Source organism: Plecotus auritus, assembly GCF_963455305.1.
Source record: "Plecotus auritus genome assembly, chromosome: 11".
Taxonomy (NCBI): Eukaryota; Metazoa; Chordata; class Mammalia; order Chiroptera; family Vespertilionidae; genus Plecotus; species Plecotus auritus.
In genome coordinates this window covers 27,122,401-27,143,098 of record NC_137777.1, presented here as the reverse complement: position 1 = coordinate 27,143,098, position 20,698 = coordinate 27,122,401, and the positions used below count along the sequence as shown (strand labels likewise).

The window sequence follows — 20,698 nt, the reverse complement described above, 5'->3', positions numbered from 1 at the left end:
TAAGCCTCTTGATCTGTAACTTCCTTAAATTACAGAGTTTCACTAAAGAATAGGGCCTGGAACATGGTAAGCCATATGTTTGAATGAACAAATGAATGAATGATATAAATTGCCTTTCCTCTTGAGAAACTAAAAAATTAAGTAATTAAACTTCAGGTCTTGGAATCCCACCGATAATTATGCATGGGTTGCTAATAACAGAATGCAGCTGTTATTTTAGAGGCTGACTGTGTGGACAGATTTGGGCGAGAGGGAAGCAGCACTGCCAGAGAACACACACAGGCACATTGTACTTGAACTAAGACTGTGCAGCAGTCCTGCAGTTAAAGGTGAAGCCAGATGTGAAAAGGCACAAGAAATGGACAAGTAGAACTCAGCTGGAAGTGGGAAAACCAAATGATTTGCTAGCTCATTTTCTTTAAGAAGGCAGAGAAGTATACACTATACTGGTAATCTTCTATTTTATCTGAAGAATTTTTATGATTAAAAGTTCATATTTTTATTTGTTGCTTAGGTCTGATGAATGGGTACTGAAGGGAATTTCAGGCTATATTTATGGACTTTGGATGAAAAAAACTTTTGGAGTTAATGAATACCGCCATTGGATTAAAGAGGTAAAAATAGCTAGATCTATTATCCACTTAGAAGTCAGACATGTTTTCCTGATTTCAAAGTTGCATGTCCTTTATTTTTTATTTTATTTTATTTTTATTGATTTTAGAGTAAAAGAAAGGGAGAGGGAGACCGATACAGAAACATGGATGAGAGAAACATCCTGCACACCCCCCTACTGGGGATCGAGCCCACAACCTAGGCATGTGCCCTGACCAGGAATCGGTGACCTCCTGGTGCATGGTTCAATGCTCAACCATTGAGCCACACTGGCCAGACACATGTCCTTTTTTAGAAAAATAGTTGTAAAACACTTATTGTCATTCAAAAGTCTCTAATTTTTTCCCCCAGTAAACTGAAAATGATTATAATGGGAAAAACTAATGGTCTATTTTATCCCATTTCCAATTATCAGTGTTGGCCTCTAAAGACTTTTTTTGCTAAGGAAAAGAATATTTAAGCTCCTTAAACATCAAGTTAGTTATCAGATATATTCCAAATTCTCATAGTAGTCATTTTTAATGTATCTCTCTGTTTCCTAAATTTGCTTAGACTTAGAGTCCAGGTTCTGGAGTCAGATTGCTTTGCAGTTGGCCTCATACATTTACAAGCTTTGTTACTTTGGTTCATCTTTCCAAGCCTCATCTGTATAAGGAGAGTAGTATTAGTATCTACCCAATGGATGGGGATTATGAGACATCATACATATAATATGCATGGTGCCTTGTACATAGTAAGTGCTTATTATATGCTTGCTAGCTCTTCAGTGCATTTATGCTCCTGTCATTGTTAGTCTTTTTCCTATAATTTAAAGATTTGGCCCAAAAGACAAAAATCAACTGTATTTTGCCTAGCCCCGTGGTCGGCAAACTGTGGCTTGAGAGCCACATGCGGCTCTTTGGCCCCTTGAGTGTGGCTCTTCCACAAAATACCACGGCCTGGGCGAGTCTATTTTGAAGAAGTGGCATTAGAAGAAGTTTAAGTTAAAAAAATTTGGCTCTCAAAAGAAATTTCAATGTTGTACTGTTGATATTTGGCTCTGTTGACTAATGAGTTTGCCTAGCCCATTCATGTAAATATACATTTTAATCATATCATGCTTAGCTTATTTCTTCTAAGGTGGAAGAAGATTAGCCTTTAATATCCTTATTAAGTAGAGCCCTTCATCTCCCTCCTTTTCTCATTTTATCTATCTTTGTCACCCCAACTAGAACTTAAGTAAGTCAAGAGGTAATTGTAAAAGATTTCAGACATTTAGAACTATAGAAGAATTTCTTCATCTAGAACTGAAGAGTCCTTTCTTCATTTCAAAAACTAATGAAGGGGAAATGACATACAGCACTTACCATGTTTTGGGCACTATTATAAGCATTTTATAAATGTTAACCATCTTAATCTTCCTAACTACTGTGTTATTATCCCCATTTTACAGATGAGGAAACTGAGGCACAGAGAGGTTAAGTTATTTGGCCAAAGTTACACAGCTAGCAAGTAGTAGAGCCAGGATTTAGACCTGGCTTTTAACTACTTCATTATGATTTTTACCACTTCTCTATTCTGCTTGTATATTATTTAACTAGTCATGAATTTCTAGCACAGCTGTGTTGTCCTTTTTTCACTTAAGCTTTTTTTTTCTTACTTTGATGTATGTCATATTGGAGAAGACAAGGAGTTTTAAAATGTTGATTCCTGACATAAATTTATCCCCTAAATTCTCCATCAAAGTCAAATACAGAGAAGGAAGAAGTAAACTTGGAAAACCAGCTAGAAAGGTTGGGAAGAGCCATTAGGAAAGTTGCCAGGCTACTGGCCAGCTCTAAAGTCACAAAGTAGACAAGGCTTTTAGGTGCTGTCTTTTAGCCAGCAATATAGTTTGCTTTGTTTATAAGAGTATAAATTACTTTCCAAATTCATTTAATTTACTTAAGAAATTTACATTCTAATTCTAGGAAATGAGAAATCACAGTTCAATTTTAAATTTATATGTAAAAAAATTTTCACTGGCTCCGATTTTCATATTTTTTTAGGAGCTGGACAAAATTGTGGCATATGAGCTGAAAACTGGTGGAGTTTTACTACATCCCATATTTGGTGGAGGAAAAGAGAAGGATAAGTATGTTTATTGTTCAGATATGATACTATAAACCTTTTATGGGATCACTTTTTTAGGATCATTTGTTTGGGTGTTGAGGCCCACACAAACCAAAGGGGTAATATTAACAGGTAATAATATTGAGGCCACAAACCCTGGTAACCACATTATTCCTTTCATTACTATTTTTATTGCATATGATGGCTACAAATGGATTTAAACATTTAAAACAGACTTAAAAATGTAATGCTTTTCTTTTTTTAAAAAAATATATTTTATTGATTTCAGAGAAGAAGGGAGAGGGAGAGAGAGAGAGCGAAACATCCATGATGAGAGAGAATCATGCATCAGCTGCCTCCTGCACGCCCCCTACTGGGGATGGAGCCTGCAACCCAGGCATGTGCCCTTGACCGGGAATTGAACCTGGGACCCTTCAGTCCACAGGCCGACGCTCTATCCACTGAGCCACACCGGCTAGGGCAATGCTTTTCTTTTATTTCATGTTAATTTTCTACTGCTACTATAGCATACTGTTCTCATAAAAGTTTTAAAATAATGGAAACACTAGTAATTATTTGAATTGGATGGGAATTTTTAAATATTTTTACTAACCATAAAGTGAAATTTTTCATTTTCTTTAATTATAAATGTAGGCAACAGATAATGCTGTGACTTTGCCTACAAGATATTTTCCTGTCACATTATAATTGTTAGCTGATAATTTGAAATATTCTTTGCACTTATAACTCTCAAAATTACTAGAGTAGACCACTGCTAGATCTTATTATTTAATGCATTGATAAGCTCACACACATATTGGTATATCATAATCTACACTAATAAAAGAGAAACATGCAAATTAACCATAACTCCGCTACGCCCACAAGCCAATCAGGAGCAAGTATGCAAATTAACCCAACCAAGATGGTGGCCGGCCACGGAGCTGGAGCAAGCAGGAGGCTTGGGTTGCCCTCAGCGATGGAGGAAGCCAAGCTTCCTGCCCGTCCTGGCCGGCCCTGGCCTCCGCTCAAGGCTACAAAGTTTCAATTATAGAAGATAAATAAATCCCAACAAAAATGGTGGTGGCCATGGAGCTGTGGTTGCCCCCGGCGATGGAAGAAGCCAAGCTTCCCGCCCGCCCTGGTCAGCCCTGGCTTCCACTCAGGGCTACAAAGTTTCAATTATAGAAGATAAATAACTTCATTTTACTATAATTGGTTTTCTTTAAAATTCTGTAAATTTTATTTTGTGCATTTTAAACTCGTTTCTTATATGGGCCCCATAGAATTAACCAGACTGCCCAGGTGCCTGAAAGCACAACAAAAGTTAAGAAACTTGAAATTGTATAACCAGGAGCCCTTTTTTGTTATGGTCACTGAGACAAGATTAAGTCAGTGGAAAAGCACAGAAATTTTGAATTAAGACAAACTTGGATTTTTTAAAAATCATTATTAATGTTGGTGATCTAAGAAAATTTTGCATACTGTTCCAGAGGAAATGTGTGTGTGTGTTTTAATGTGTAAAGTGACAGTGATGATTCATAATCCATCTTAACCAGGTTGGTTGTTTAAATTATTTGAGATAAATCTTCATACATAGTGCACATTCACTCATTAATTCTTTCACTTTCTTCTATTGGCTGCCTGCCATGTGGCTGTTTCCCAGTTTATAATTAGAGCATTCCCATTGTGTGAAAATACCTTGGTTTTGCCCATTTATTTAGTTCTTGTTGTATGTTTAATTTTAAAAATTCGTACATAAAAGCAGCACATGAGTACATTCTCTTTTAAAAAATATAAAACAGGACAGTGTAAAAGTGTGTGGAGTAAAACATAAAGATCCTTTTTAGCCCCACCCCCCTTTTTTTTATCACCCCTCATTCCTACAAAACCTCTCCGTGGAGGTATAACCATGATTTTAAATTTGATATATTGTCTTTCAATATATGAACCTTTATTGTTTTGCCTTTATTTATGTGTATATGACATTTACAAAATGGAATTCAGTAATTCTACTAGAACCTTTCTTTTAATTTACTCCTGATCTCCTAGTCAATGTGGTCTTACTGTCCTCTGGATTTTATATTTTTTTTTTGGAAGATTTTTCCCACCCGGCTGGCGTGGCTCACTGGTTGAGCATCAACCTATGAACCAGGAGGTCACGGTTCGATTCCTGGTCAGGGCATATACTGGTTTGCAGGCTTGATCCCCAGTGTGGGGTGTGCAGGAGGCAGCCGATCAATGATTCTCTCTCATCATTGATGTTTCTATCTCTCACTTCCTCTCTGAAATCAATAAAAATAAATTTTTAAAAAAAGATTTTTTCCACCCCTAAATTATGAAAATAAATGTTTTCCTTTATTCTATTTTAGTACTTTTATAATTGTTTTTGTTTTAGATATGCAGTTCATCTTGAATTTTTTAAAAATATTTTTTTATTGATTTCAGAGAGGAAGGGAGAAGGAAAGAGAGACAGAAACATCAGTGATGAGAGAGAATCATTGATCGGCTGCCTCCTGCATGTCCCATACTGGGGATTGAGCCCGTAACCCGGGCATGTGCCCTGACCAGTAATCAAACCCTTATCTCATGGATCATAGGTGGACACTGAGCCACGCAGGCCAGGCTTAAAATTTTTGTGTGAGTATATGTATCCTAGTCTTTGTTGCTCTCCTACTAAAGTATTCCCAAGAAGTTTTTTATTTACTGTCTTGATGTGGCCATGAAATGTACTGTTTACTAAATATTTAAAATTGTTATGTTAAGTAAATCTGTTTATTTGTTTAGTCCGGCTTCCCATCTATACTTTTCAATAAAGCATCCACATACACTGTCCTGGGAGTACTACACTATGTTCCAGTGTAAAGCTCACCTTGTGATGAGATTGATTGAAAATAGGATCAGTATGGAATTTATGCTACAAGTAAGTATTAAAGTTAAGAACTGACCAATTATAAAGAAAGATCTGTATGTGTATAATATGAATACTATTCTGTAAATAGAGTCGTTAGCTGTTAGCCCACTTAGACCTATGCTTTTTGTTTGTGTTTCCTCAGCTATAGAATGGGTATCAATACTTGACACTTAGTGCAGGATTATTGTGAAGATAAAATTAGAATGTGAGGATGAAAGTAAAACCAATTTATACATATGGTTTTGTGTTCATTATTTAAAATATTAAGGATGAAGTGCCATTTAGAAATGTTTTCAGTAGAAAAAGGTAAACTTATCTAAAATATATTTATATTTGTTTTTGCTAAATTCTGCCATATATTGTAAGCAAGTTCTGGTGTAAATTATTGAGATACTAGAGGCCCGGTGCATGAAATTTGTGCATAGGCACAGTCCCTAGGTCTGGCCAGTGATCAAAGCACGAGTGTCTGGCGTGGAAGGGCAGGTCACAGCTGACCTCTGGACCCTGGGTAGCACCTGGGCCCCCAGGCCCCTTGCACGCCCGCCTCCGCCTGAGTCATGGTGTTCAAGTCCCCATGTGGAGATGCGGTGAGCTCGGCCTGATGCCACGGGCTGGGGCGCAGCGTGGGCCTCTGGGCTGCCCAGCAGTGCCGCACGGAAGCCGGGTGGGCAGCATGCTCTCTCCTGGCCAGCCTCTCAGATTGAACACATGGGGAGCCCGACTGGCCCCTGAGGTCCCAGCGGCTGTGGCTTGGCTCACCTGGAAGAGGCCGTGCAGGTGCGGGGCAGGCTCCTCACAGGTGCCCAGCACCTGAGCGTGGGGGCTTCCCTGGCACATGAGCCCTGGCGTCCCAGGGGAGGGGAGCAGGGTGAGTGAGAGTGAGCTCAGCAGACACTCCACATTCCCACCCCACTTCCGTTCCCATCACCCCCAGCCCCAGGTAGCTGGCGAGAGGTCACAGTCCACCACCCGGGCGCCGTGGGAGGTTGGTCGCTGCCACCCACCCCCAGTTCCTCGTCCCAGCCCGGGGCCCACCCCCAATCAGGCGATCAGGGCCTGCCAACCACTGGTCGCCATTTTTGGGGCAATTGGTTGGGGCTGGGCCCCCCGCCTGGCTCCCATAGCGCCTGGGAGCCAGGCTGCGGCCCCGCCCCTGTTCTCACCTGCCTTAGCCTGGCACAACCCGCTCATCTGCCCCAACATCCCACTGCAGTACTGCTCTCGTTGGGCCCATTGGGGCCAGCAGCGCCTCTACTGCCACCTGCTGCTAGCGCCACATCATCGATGCCTGCCATGTTTTGCACTGTCCCCTGGAGGTCAGCGCACATCATAGCGAGCGGTTGAATTCTTGATGGAACGACCGCCTGAGGGGGCAATTTGCATATTAGGCTTTTATTATATAGGATAGTAGTTGAGGTAATAGAAACCAGATGCATTATAAAGAGGAAGAAAATGTATTTTTTCCTCATAACATTCTTAGAGGTAAGTGAAAAATAACTTTTTAGTAATCTTTTTTATTTTATTTTATTTTTATTTTTTTTTAAATATATTTTATTGATTTTTTACAGAGAGGAAGGGAGAGGGATAGAGAGTTAGAAACATCGATGAGAGAGAAACATCGATCAGCTGCCTCTTGCACACCCCCTACTGGGGATGTGCCCGCAACCAATTTACATGCCCTTGACCGGAATCGAACCCGGGACCCTTGAGTCCGCAGGCTGACGCTCTATCCACTGAGCCAAACCGGTTTTGGCTTTAGTAATCTTTTTTAAAAAAGTCTAAAGTTTGCCCTAAAATTAAGTTTCTTTAATGCTTCTGTTCTTCAGCTTGCCTTTAGAGTAAAGAACAGAGATATTAAATGAGAGGTGGTCCATCAAGAGCCATTTAGCTTTTTGGAGTGCTATAAAACCTATTCAGTGTTCTCAACTTCTTAAGTAATGTTTAGTTTCTTTGTAAAGCTCATAGCGTAACAAATTATAGGAATTATATATTATAAACCTTAAAAACAATATTCAGTGTTGGCAAAGACATTATTAAAATTCAGTTTTATTTAAAAGAAAAATGATTTTTATTCTGGCTTTTTAATTCTTTGCATACTTCTATTGATAGTCTTTAACTAGAATAGTCTATATAGTAAGATGTGAAATTACTGTCTTCTATAATTGACTGTAATAAAGTTCTGTTGCAAAGTGGTTTTGTAGATAATTGAAAGCAATGTATATTATGTTACTAAATGATACTTTTATCCTTACAGGTTTTCAATAAATTGCTAAGTTTGGCTAGTACTGCTTCATCTCAGAAGTTCCAGTCCCATATGTGGAGTCAAATGTTGGTTTCCACATTTGGGTTTTTGAAATCCATCTCGAATGTCTCTGGCAAAGACATTCAGCCTTTAATAAAGCAGTGGGTGTATCCTTTTAAATAGCAGTTCAACAAGTGATGGTGGGGGCAGGGTGGGGAGAAGATTATATGTGTAAGGGGACGGAGGAAAAAGAGGGATTTGGGGGATGAAAGGAGAGGTAAAAACTATATTTCTAAAGAATAGTAAAAATAGCCAAGAACTATAAATCATTTCTTGTAAGGTGCTTGCTAATCATTGAGATATCTCTCTCTCTCTCTCTCTCTCTCTCTCTCTCTCTCTCTCTCTCTCTCTGTCTCTCTCTCATATACACATCTGTACTATTTGTAAAATTTGGTATATTTTGAAGTAGTTTTTACTGTGAGTACAGCAATAGGCTTGATGGTAGGGGAGGTAAATAATTCAGACAGGCCTGTACAGTTAATTGTAAGATGCAATGGTCTGTTGACTTATAGATGTGGTTAGAAGTTGGCACAACTTGAGTAGTATCTTGGAACTTTTTAGTTTTTACATTTTCTCATTGGTTATATTAGCAACCCAGTAGAGTGGTTTTACTTCTTTCAAAACACAAATTTCTCAATGTTTCAGAAATTCTGTTTAAATCTGGGGAAACATTTTCCACAAGAATTCTGAATACTTTACCACCTGCTTTACAACGAAGCATGCTCTCAAGCTTTGAACTGGTGGTAATGCATTTGAAAATTATTATTACCACAGTGAATAATTTGTTTAGTACATATTCATTTAAGTATGCAAAAGTTCCTTTACGATTCTTCAGAGACCAGAGTGGAGTGGTAAAATTTTATGGAAGTTTTGCATTTAATAGAAAACGAAATGTCTTGGAATTGGAAATAAAACAAGATTATACATCACCTGGAACTCAGAAATATGTGGTAAATTTTTTTCTAAAATGGGCTTTTGCATTACTTTCTCCCCAATTACAATATAGGGAGGGCTTTTGAGTAGGGATCTGATTCGAAGTTTCATAATGAGATTTTGTTTACAAAGAATGAAATTGAGCAAAAACCAAGTGTTGCTGAATGGAAGACAGATTACAAATTCTCCCCTCTGGCACCAATTGCTTTTCTTGGTCTTTAGATACACATCTTGGATAGTATTATTTTATATTTTGGTACATATACCTACACATGTAAGAATACATATTGTTATTTTTCTAGCACTATCTATGAACATTATGTTTCTTTAATTTAAAGGGACCACTTAAAGTGACAGTGCAGGAGTTAGATGGATCCTTCAATCATACATTGCAAATTGAAGAAAACAGCCTTAAACATGATATACCCTGCCATTCCAAAAGCAGAAGGTAGGCATTGAATCATACTTATAAATTGAAGTTTATAATTAAATTGTAAGTATCACAGATTAAAATGCCAAAATAAAAATCCTAATGTGTACCTATTTTTTAGGTAGAGAACATGTTATCTAGTATCTCCCCCCCTCCCATTTTACTTCAAGTTAGTATTACCAAACATTCTTTATTTGCTTTTTGTTTTTTACAACATTTTTTTACCTTAAAATTAAATAATTAATTTTTCAATTTAGGTTTGAGAATTTTTATTTTGTAGGGACAGGAGGAGGTGGAATAGAAGTTTGAGTTTTTGGAGCTGGGAAAAATTCAAGATAAATTGCTTAGTTTTATTCTTATTAGTCTCATTGGATTAATATCTACAGGAAATATTGGGGAAATGATCATTGGGTATAAAGGAAGGAGCTGAATACATGTGTTATGAAAGCCCCTACATCATCTACACTATGTGGCTTTCTCCCCTGTCCCTGTATCACCATGCCCTTATAGAACAATCTTACTGTCTCAAAGGCACAACACCAGTTTACTTAGAGATGTCCAACAGTTCATGTTTTATTTAATGTATTTTTCTTTATCACTTTTTTAAAACTCAGCCAGTAGTATGTACTCTGAACAGTGAAAGGTGATCATACTTTTGTGCTTTGCTGTAGTAATGTGTAGTAATATCAGAATTCCAGGAACAGAAGTCTATCCTCATGCCTACATTTAGGTCATCTCAGACATGAGAGTGTCAGTTGATTTTGACAGCTTTCAGGGAACTTGATTCAGGAATTTTCCTGAATCATTTCCCTGAATCTTTAGTCATTCTTTCTCTGAAAATTCTTTCTTAGTTCGAAGGGAAATTTCTCCCTACCGCACCCCTCCCCCCGCCTTTTAAAAAAATAGGTATTTTTTTTTTTTTTTATTTCAGAGAGAGAGAGAGAGAGAGAGAGAGAGAGAGAGAGAGAGAGAGAGAGAGAGAGAAACATCATTGATGAGAGAAAAACATTGATCTGCTGCCTCCTGCATGCCGGAGGATCGAGCCCACAACCTGGGCATGTACCCTGACTGGGAATTGGATTGTGACCTCCTGGTTCATAGGTCAATGCTCAATCACTGAGCCACACTGGCCAGGACCTCTTTCTTTTTATGCTCTCTACCTTTGACATCAATCAGTTTCCTCCCATACACATCTCCACTGGGGATTGAACCCACAACCTGGGCATGTGCCCTGAAGGGTAATCGACCAACCTTGCGGTGCATGGGATGGCGCTCAGCCGACTAAACCACACTGGCCAGGGCTGTATTTTCTTTCTTTTTTTTTAAGTTTTTAAGCAAAGGAATTCTTTATTGATAGCTTTCTTATCTTTTCTACATAAAACTGTAGCTACCAGTTCTTGGGAATATGTTTAAAGTTGACATTTAATTATATTTCTTCTTTTCATTAAACTTTGGTTACAGTGACATCTCAACATCATTTACTTCATTCCTTCTGCTTCAAAATCAGTTTTGTTGTGATTAAATTCCATTACATTTACTATTCCTTCTTCCTTACAATATCTTTCAATGTTGCATGAAATCCTTATCTTGATTTTCGGCTGCTCTTTATGTCTTCTTGGAACTGAAATTGTCACAATTTCAATCTTAATTTTTCTTAAATATAGGAATAAGAAGAAGAAAATTCCACTGATGAATGGAGAGGAAGTTGATATGGATCTTTCTGCAATGGAGTAAGTTAGTTACTTAAGTTTAAGGATATATGTTCTGCATTCTCATTTGTCTTGTTATATACATCTTAAAGTATATAAATATCCTGAAATTAGTGCTTTGAAAACTTTTGAAAGGCAGTGGAACCTTATGCTAAAACAAATCTTAGGTAAAATCATATACAGTGGGATACTTCTCAGCCATAAAAAAGATGAAATATTGCCATTTGTGACAATATGGAAGGATCTTGAGAGTATCATGCCAAGTGAAATAAATCAGGTGAAAAAGGAAAAGAATCATATGATTTCACTCATGGGATATAAAACAAAAAGAAACAAATGAACAAACAAAACAAACTCATAGACACAATCAGTATGGTCATTCCTAGAGGGGAAGAGGATGAAGAGGGTAAAGGGGGTCAACTATATGGTGGCCAGAAGACTAGACTTTAGGTGGTGAAACTTAGGTAATGTTATTAACCAATGTTATCCCAATAAATTTAATTTTAAAAATAAAATTTAAAAAATAATTAAAGAGGGAGAAGTAAATCTAGCCTGAGGAAATACAGGGTGGTGGTGAGGTGGGCACAGTCTTGGTTTAGGCAGCTTCCTTGCTCTCCTGCTGGCCTCGAGACCCGTGCTTCTCAAGCTGTAACATGCATATCAACACTTGTGGGGATCTTCAGGAAATGCAGTTTCTGACTGAGCACTGTGCTAGTGGGTCCTGATAGTTTGCATTCTTAATGAGCTCTCAGGTATTGAGTCTATGTCTTTGGACAAGGCTTCAGGGTCTTTTAAGGATCCCTGTGCTTGCAAAACACAATTTAAATATCATTATTTTAAAATTTTATATGGTAATATTTATTAACAGTTTTATTTTTAAAAAAATATAGCTCAAACTTTTTGTCCATCCATATTGTGCCTGTATATTTTTTATAAAACATCTGCAGTTATTTACTAACTTGGTTGCCAAATATCACTGCTGTTTATATATTGTTTTTATATTTTTTCCGTATCACATGCCTTGGCTATAGTAAACAATCAGTGGTATTGGATGAATTGAATTAATATATCAAGTGCTGTTCCTTTGATAAAAGCTTTGACATAGACTAGATATTTTAAACTGTGCTTGTTACTTTGAGAGTAAACTCATATGTGCTTCCAAACTATAATTTCATAACTTACTATTTGAAAAAGGTGGTTATGAGTCTAGCATTAAAAAAAATATATTAAAAGTCAGTTAAACAAATAACTTAATAAAACAATTCATTTCTTAGTTACAGATTGATTTCTAGTAAGGGTTGGCCCTTAAAGCCATAGTCAATTATTTGGCAACAAAAAGTGAAATGAAGAAACTTGTTCTTATTCCCCTTTTTACATTATGTAATCACAAATCGAAGTCCCAAATTAATAATTTCAGATGGAATTCCTTTGTGACAGCTAACTGTCTTACTATCCTTGGAGATCTTTTCAACATGATTGATACAGATAGTCATTGTGATGAAGTTAAACATAATGAGAAAGCTGTCAATGTGATTTTTTAAAAATGGATACATTAAACTCTAGGCAGACTTGAATACTGCATGTAGAAGAGAATCTGATTAATAAATGCTTTGTTTTTATTTTATGAATATGTAAAATTAAAAACAAATAAAGAGGAAAGTTGTGTTTTCTTTCAGTGCTGATTCCCCTTTGCTGTGGATAAGGATAGACCCCGATATGTCAGTCCTAAGGAAAGTAGAATTTGAGCAAGCAGATTTCATGTGGCAGTACCAGCTCCGCTACGAGAGGGATGTGGTTGCACAGCAAGAGTCCATCTTGGCCTTGGAAAAGTTCCCCACACCAGCATCTCGGCTTGCCCTCACTGACATATTAGAACAAGAGCAGTGTTTCTACCGAGTAAGAATGTCAGCTTGCTTCTGCCTTGCAAAGGTGAGATTACATACAGGAGAAAGAAAACAAGATTGAATACTGCATATTAAAAAAAATAGAACTCTGCCCTGGCCATTGTGGATCAGTGGTTGGAGTGTACATAAGAATTTGGGGGGTTAAGTTTGTGTATTTTCTTAGAAATGATAATGGAAGGCTAAAATGTATTCAATTTCTAGGAATTGAAGTTGTTAAAAAACTAATCCAATTGCGTTGCTAACTTTTGGAAAGCTGTTTTATTTATTTAAAAATATGTTTGCTGTGGTGATGGAAATTACTTTGTTTTCTAATTATTTACAGATTGCAAATTCAATGGTGAGCACATGGACAGGACCACCAGCCATGAAGTCACTCTTTACTAGAATGTTTTGTTGTAAAACTTGTCCAAACATAGTGAAAACAAACAACTTTATGAGCTTTCAAAGTTATTTTCTACAAAAGGTACAGTTTACTTTCCAAATTTCCTACGATTGTTTTATGCCACTATCTGTATATCTCAGTTTAACTTGGAAACTATTCAAATAATAGATGTGTTTACTTTATTCTAAAAGATTTTGCCTTTGCTCTTTTTGTTTCTAAAATTTTTTCCAAAATTTTAATTAAGTGATTACTCATTGAATTTATGAGTGGTGGAAAGTAACTCACAATCCACATTAAAACTAAAATAAATAGAAATGGATAGTTTGAATTTGGGGCTGGTTATGTTGAGGATGGAGGGATGGGTAAGTCCTAGGATGTGGGCAGCATATCTGAGTAAGAGACAAGCAGCACACTACACAAGCATCAGTCCCAGCCCTGTTACTCACTGACAGTTTGCCCATGGACAAGTTCCTTAACCCTCTAAGCCTCAGTCTACTCAATTGTAAAATTTACCATTTTTAGAATTAAATAAGATCAAGCATGGGAAATGTTTTAGATTATATTTATCACACAATAAGTCTTTTGTAAATGATAATTTAGAAAGTGGGGATGTGACGGATCACTGTTTTGGGAGGGAATGTGAGGATGGCAGGGTGGTCAGCATTTGGGCAGTTTGGAAATCATTTGTAAAATTTTTTGAGTAATTTAATAATGAAGGCAGAGATTAGATGAACTTGATTGGACTAGAAGGAAGAATGAAGTTGAAATAGAAAAATCTAATGAAGCCTCTTCTTTCTTGGTGTGGGGGTGAAGAGTATGAGAATGGAGACATGTGGAGGATAAAGCAGGCCTGAGTAATGGACATTATGGGTTTGGTTTATTTGGATAGAGGGATGAAATATTCAGTGGGAGCCAGTAAATATAAGAAAGATGGAGAGAATTCTGAAGGTGTTAAGGGGTGGGACACAGTTGGGAGGGTAATTTAAGAAAAGGTAAGCTCCCTCTTTTCTGAGGCAGGTGGAAAGCAGTTTAAAAGTGAAGTGAGCCAGGCCAGTGTGGTTCAGTGGTTGAGTGTCAACCATGAATTAGGAAGTCACGGTTCGATTCCTTGTCAGGGCATATGTCTGGGTTTCGGGCTCAATCCCTAGTAGGGGATGTGCAGGAGGTAGCCGATCAATGATTCTCATCATTGATGTTTCTATCTCTCCCTCTGCCTCTTTCTGAAATCAATAAAAACATATCTTTAAAAAATGTTTTTTAAAAAGTAAGTGAAATGATAGATGTTGAAGGAGATGTTAAGCATTATATATGATAGAGGCAAAAGTAAAAGGATTACTTGGAAACATTGAGAGACCTGCTAAGAGTGGAAGTCATGGTATATTATTTACAGTGAATTTCATCAGTAAAACAGATTCAGGATGGTTTGGTGAAAGCCTATAGTGGTGTGATCAGAGAAGTCAGTGGCATCCAGTTATTTTATTTTATTATTGATTTATTTATTTTTTTCTGTGTGAGTCAGGCTTCCACCTCCTTAGAAAAGTTGCCTGTGAAAATATTGGGAAGGAGAATATTAGGCTGGATTTCAGATAATTTACCATTTTTCCTTAAGCTGAGATGGGGTGGTATTGGAGAATCAATGTCTTCTCAGACTGATGATTGAACTGCATGCCTCCAGCCACTATTTCCTTTAATCCTGAAAAGAGTTGTGTGGTTGTGAGGCTTTTTAGTAAGCAACTCGCTAAAATAACCCATCTTAGTAGGCAGTAGAGTAGGAGTTGAACAATGGTTTATTTAATATTAAAACCCATACCTTTTCGACTGTAAAACCCAGAGCTGAATATATCATTTACATGACGTATATTTCCTCTGACAAATGAAGACAGAGGCATATGGGCTAGAGAGTGCATCCAGTTACTCAGCTCTCCCCTTGGTTTCCTGCTCAGCTCTTTTGTTAGAATGTTTGGCAGTTCTTAGTGGGAGGGGCTGCGAGTTACGGGAGGGGAGAGGAAGGGATAGGTTACGCTCCATCCAGAAACCTGTGTCTGCACTAAAGTAGCCACCTTTTTTTTTTTTTTTTTTAAATATATTTTATTGATTTTTACAGAGAGGAAGGGAGAGGGATAGAGAGTTAGAAACATCAATCAGCTGCCTCCTGCACACCCGCCACCGGGGATGTGCCCGCAACCAAGGTACATGCCCTTGATTGGAATCGAACCCGGGACCCCTCAGTCCACAGGCCGACACTGTATCCATTGAGCCAAACCGGTCAGAGTAGCTCCTTTTTTTTAACATGCACTGAATTCAATGAATTATAGTAATGAATTGTTATAATACTTAAAAATATTATTTTTTATAGACTATGCCAGTTGCAATGGCTCTATTGAGAGATGTTCACAACCTTTGCCCCAAAGAAGTCTTAACATTTATTTTAGACTTAATCAAGTATAATGACAACAGAAAAAATAAGGTAAGAAAGCTTAATGATTATTATAAAACTATCCAGTGCTATTTTGTTTTTAAAGAAATATTTAGACTGTGAAATCATTGTTGACTTCCTGGTACTTGAAATTTCTAGCATTAGAAGCATGTAAACATGATTTATTATAATAACCAGTGGATGAAAACCAAGACTAGTTGGTTTTTAAATGTTCCTCATAACTGTTGTAATGTGGAGATAGTAGTGTCTTAAATTTTGGAGAGCCAGTTAAAACTTGTTTGGTGAAATCTGACAGCCCAACTTTATTTTTACTCCCTTTTATTTTACCAGAAAACAGTTACCTTTTGTGATGATTTGTTCAGTGATGAATTTGATTTTTTTTTTATAAAACCATTATGTGTGTTTATTCATTTATTTAGCAAAAAACTATTGGATGCCATGCTTCAAGTTATTTCACCTTACTTGTTACCAGATAATCTAGCTTGTCCAATTAGGATTCTAGTATCTGTGAGAACTGGATGTGGTCTGAGGGATAAATTTAAAGTCTTTTGGTTTTCCTACTTTACCCACACCCCCTCCTCATTTTTAATTTGTGGGTTCATTTTGTGATCTGAACACTTAAGTCAGAAATAGTGGTTAAATAAATGTGCTTTGTGGGCAAAGTGGTTCCCAGAGGTAACTATAAAAATACTTGAAGATAACAATCTAAATGGTTTGAAAACAAAACTTTTCCCATAGTGTACACTTTTAGTTGTTGTTGTTGTTGTTGTTGTTGTATGCCATTTTCTTTTTTTCTGCTCAGTATCTGAACATGGGACTCTTTAGGGACTTTATTGGCATGTGTGTCCATGTGAGGTTCTGCCTCCACAATGGAAGTCAAAAGGGGGTAGGTATTCCTCTTCCATCCCTGACAGTTTGTGGTAGAATTAGCTCTCTTGCTCCATGTTCAGATTCCCAGACTAGAGCATCTGATTTCCTGAGTTTAAATCAATTCACACCCAGATTGCCTTTCAATAAATTGTTTCTCTGGGAATTGACTGGGATATGGATTTAGGATTTAGCTTTTTTTTTTTTTTTTTTTATGGTTTCCTCTTCCGTTTTCTCTGTTTTTGCTAGAAACTCCTATTATTCCTGTGCTCTGTCTTCTATACCAGCCCTCCAATTTCCTTATGCTTTCCTTCCTATTGTTTTCTCACTTTTCTTTTGCTCAAAAACTTCAGGAGTTTTTAAAAAACTTAATATTTCAGTTTAATTTTGATCCTGATTCTCTGCTTATTTCTTTTTAAAATGTTTTACTATTGGGAGGCATCTCATTGGTTATTTCTCAGACAATATTAATAATAGTTTTGGATTTTTATCCACCTGCCAGTTTCTTTTCCTTGAATACTCTTATTTCCTTCAAGTTGCGTTTTCCCCTTTGTTTGTTCTGGTCTTTTTTATGCTGATACTTTCTGAAATATCTGGTGATCTTTGGTTATATGTTTATATGTGAGAGGAAAGCACTAAATAGCTGATTTGAAGGTCTGTATTACCAGCAGCATTTATGGACTTGGGTCTTCCTTTTAGAGAAATCTGGCTAGGTTACTATAAGAGTGCTTTTCACATAGTATTTATTGAATTAACTAATATATTACTAATTAATGAATCTCACTTTTTTTTCTATGTGCGACTCTACCCAAAACACAGAGTTGAGTACTTACCAACTTAAGTTTTTTTTTTTATTTTTATTTTTTAAATATATTTTATTGATTTTTTACAGAGAGGAAGGGAGAGGGATAGAGAGTTAGAAACATCGATGAGAGAGAAACATCGATCAGCTGCCTCCTGCACCCCCCCTACTGGGGATGTGCCCGCAACCAAGGTACATGCCCTTGACCGGAATCGAACCCGGGACCCCTCAGTCCGCAGGCCGATGCTCTATCCACTGAGCCAAACCGGTTTCGGCAAGTTTTTAGATAAATTATGGTCTTAGGTTATAAATATTTTATTTTATTAATTTTTTAACAGAAGCATGAATTTTATCTTTATATAATAATTTTTTGGCTTAGTTTTCAGATAACTATTATCGTGCAGAAATGATTGATGCCCTTGCCAACTCTGTTACACCTGCAGTCAGTGTGAATAATGAAGTTCGAACTTTGGATAATTTAAATCCAGATGTGCGACTCATTCTTGAAGAAATCACCAGGTTTTTGAATATGGAAAAACTTCTTCCAAGTTATAGACACACCATCACTGTGAGGTATGATGATTCTTTACATTTTCTTTAAAGTTATTTGTTCTTATAATTACAGTATAAGCGAAATTTATTTTCATTATAGAAAACTGGGAAATATAAAGATAAAGGAGAAGATTAAAATCCTATGATTCTATCATCCACAGATAAATTATTACTAAACTGTTTTGGAGAGTAGCCTTCTAATTTTTTTCCTCTTGTAACAATATAAATGTTTAATTACTGGACATATATTGTATATGTAATTTTTGCATTCTGCTTATATCATAAACACTTTCTCATGTCATCAGGAATTCTTCAAAAGCATTATATTTTATGTCTGCAAAATATTTTCTCTCATCAGATATAATATAAGCATATTTCTATTAGACTCTTTAAAGATGACTTTTTGCTTCTTTCAACTTTTTTGTATATAATTATCAAAAAGTTCTATTCGGGAGTTTGCTAAAAAAAGTTGATTCACTAGTTCAAACATTGTGAACAATTTAACCTTTCACATTTATTATTTATTAAATTATATAACTACTAAAACTTTTGGTGAAATTACTAAGTATATTAATACCTGAAATTGGATTTACAAATAAGTTTTAAAATTTATTTTCCTTTCATAGGATTTAGATATTTAAAATTGTTATGATCGTTGCAAAAAATTTAATGGTACAGAATTAAAAGGTGGCTTCAAATCAGGTCAATTTTTTAGTTCACTGTTACAGATAAATTTCCAATGTCTAGCAAACAAATTTGATTCAGAATACTTTAACAAAAGTATTTCACTGAAAATACTATTTTCCTAGTTGTTTGAGAGCCATACGAGTGCTTCAGAAGAATGGTCATGTTCCGAGCGACCCAACTCTTTTTAAATCCTATGCAGAATATGGCCACTTTGTGGACATTAGGATAGCAGCTTTGGAAGCAGTTGTTGATTATACTAAAGGTAATGCTTTAGAAATATTTGTTCATATCATTTTAGAAAGAAATGTTTACTATTTAAAGTCAGTTGTACATATTGGGGTTTTCTTATTATGTAAAATACAATTTAATTTTAAATTCTTGATTCACTTAATTTTTTTGGTCAATGTGTAAGTGAGGGAAATGAATAAAATTATAAGTAGATACCTTTGGTCTTTCCAAGAAGTCAGTATACCATTCTTATAGTTTTAATTATGAGTTATTTTAAGAAATAGGATATTTTTGTAAATTTTTAACTATATAAGAAGGATTCAAGAAGGCATCATGCTCCTATCTCTGATTTGTATCTATGAAAGTAGAGCAAGAGACATCATCAGGTGCTTCAGTACAGGGATTAAGCAAGGCTTTATAAAGTTGGGAAAAAATAATTAAGAGAAAACTACAGAGTCAAAACATTTTCAGAAATACAGAGGAGAAATATAAAGAGATGAAATGTAAGTCATGAAGAAAGGAGCAGGTGACAGAAAAGAAATAATCCAAGAAGTAATAGAATACTTTGATAGGGTGTCAGTGAAATTGAACTTAAGCTATTGAGTGGTGTTTAAATGTGATCCATGAATTGAAGATCATTTGAAAATGGAAACTATTAGAAATAAAATTATGAAAATAAAGCTTTTCAAGTCATAATAGCAAAATTCATTGAAAAGGTGAATGGGAATAGCTAATGAGTCATTTTTTTGGTTAATTATAGTTATAGCACGATTTTTGTAATTGCTTTTTATGTTATGTTGAAAAGTTAAGGCTGCTCTTTGGTCTTAGATGAAAGAAACTACTTGGGCAAAAACAGTTCACTTTATAATATAGTTGAGATACCATTGAGTATCAGACCTCTATAATTTGATTTACGCTTTTAGAAACACAATTTTATTTAAGTACATTCTGTCCATTTAGAGTTTAGGGCTCAATAAATTATAATTTAGGGCTAGTTTAGGGCTCAATGAATTATAATTTGCTTTATGTTGTATTTGCCATTGCTTTGAGCTATAGTGAAAAATATAAACTTGGTCCTGTTTTATGTTTTGGCTGCATATAGCACAATACTTACAAAATTTACAAAGTGGTCTTTTATATGGGGGAAAAATGTAAAGAAGTTGTCTGCAGCTTTCAGCTCTGATTTAAATCCAGCCAAGGGAGAGTCCTAAATACTAAGTGTGAACTCCTTGCCTGTCACATGTTTAATTGGTTATAATTGCAACAAATATATTTCTTTATTTTTATTTTCAGTGGACAGGAGTTATGAAGAACTGCAGTGGCTCCTTAATATGATTCAGAATGACCCTGTACCCTATGTAAGGTTAGTTTTTGCGCTATAATGATTTTTTATTTACTTTTAAAAATATATTTTATTGAGTTTTTACAGAGAGGAAGGGATAGGGATAGAGAGTTAGAAACATAGATGAGAGAGAAACATCGATTAGCTGCCTCCTGCACTCCCCCTATTGGGGATGTGCCTGCAACCAAGGTACATGCCCTTGACCGGAATCAAACCTGGGACCCTTCAGTCTGCAGGCCGGCACTGTATCCACTGAGCCAAACCGGTTAGGGCTATAATTATTTTTTAAAGTCCTAAAGTAAATTGAATAATTTCAGAAGGTTATACATGCAAAAGTCTTTGTTATTTTTGAAAACATAGGGATTTGTTAGGCTTTTATCATGCCCTTTCTTGATTTGACTTTGAGAAGACGTTTAAAAATATGTTGTTAATAAATAAAACTTATTTTCTGTAAGTTTACATATGATTTCTATTTTAACTTAAAGAAAGCTTATATAATAGTTTTT

The 20,698-nt window shown here is 36.1% G+C and overlaps 1 protein-coding gene across 6 annotated transcripts in view; it reads left to right on the top strand.

The window, feature by feature from the left end:
- TAF2 (TATA-box binding protein associated factor 2) overlaps nt 1-20,698 on the top strand; it is a 72,162-nt gene that overhangs the window by 29,238 nt on the left and 22,226 nt on the right. For all 6 annotated transcript variants that reach the window (XM_080646238.1, XM_080646237.1, XM_080646236.1 and 3 more), the window contains 13 exons: nt 515-614; nt 2,640-2,725; nt 5,491-5,626; nt 7,872-8,026; nt 8,755-8,869; nt 9,191-9,300; nt 10,947-11,012; nt 12,668-12,920; nt 13,218-13,358; nt 15,634-15,744; nt 17,763-17,956; nt 18,745-18,884; nt 20,144-20,213. In XM_080646238.1, coding sequence (XP_080502364.1) covers nt 515-614; nt 2,640-2,725; nt 5,491-5,626; nt 7,872-8,026; nt 8,755-8,869; nt 9,191-9,300; nt 10,947-11,012; nt 12,668-12,920; nt 13,218-13,358; nt 15,634-15,744; nt 17,763-17,956; nt 18,745-18,884; nt 20,144-20,213 — 1,677 coding nt within the window. The remainder of the gene's footprint in view (nt 1-514; nt 615-2,639; nt 2,726-5,490; nt 5,627-7,871; nt 8,027-8,754; nt 8,870-9,190; nt 9,301-10,946; nt 11,013-12,667; nt 12,921-13,217; nt 13,359-15,633; nt 15,745-17,762; nt 17,957-18,744; nt 18,885-20,143; nt 20,214-20,698) is intronic.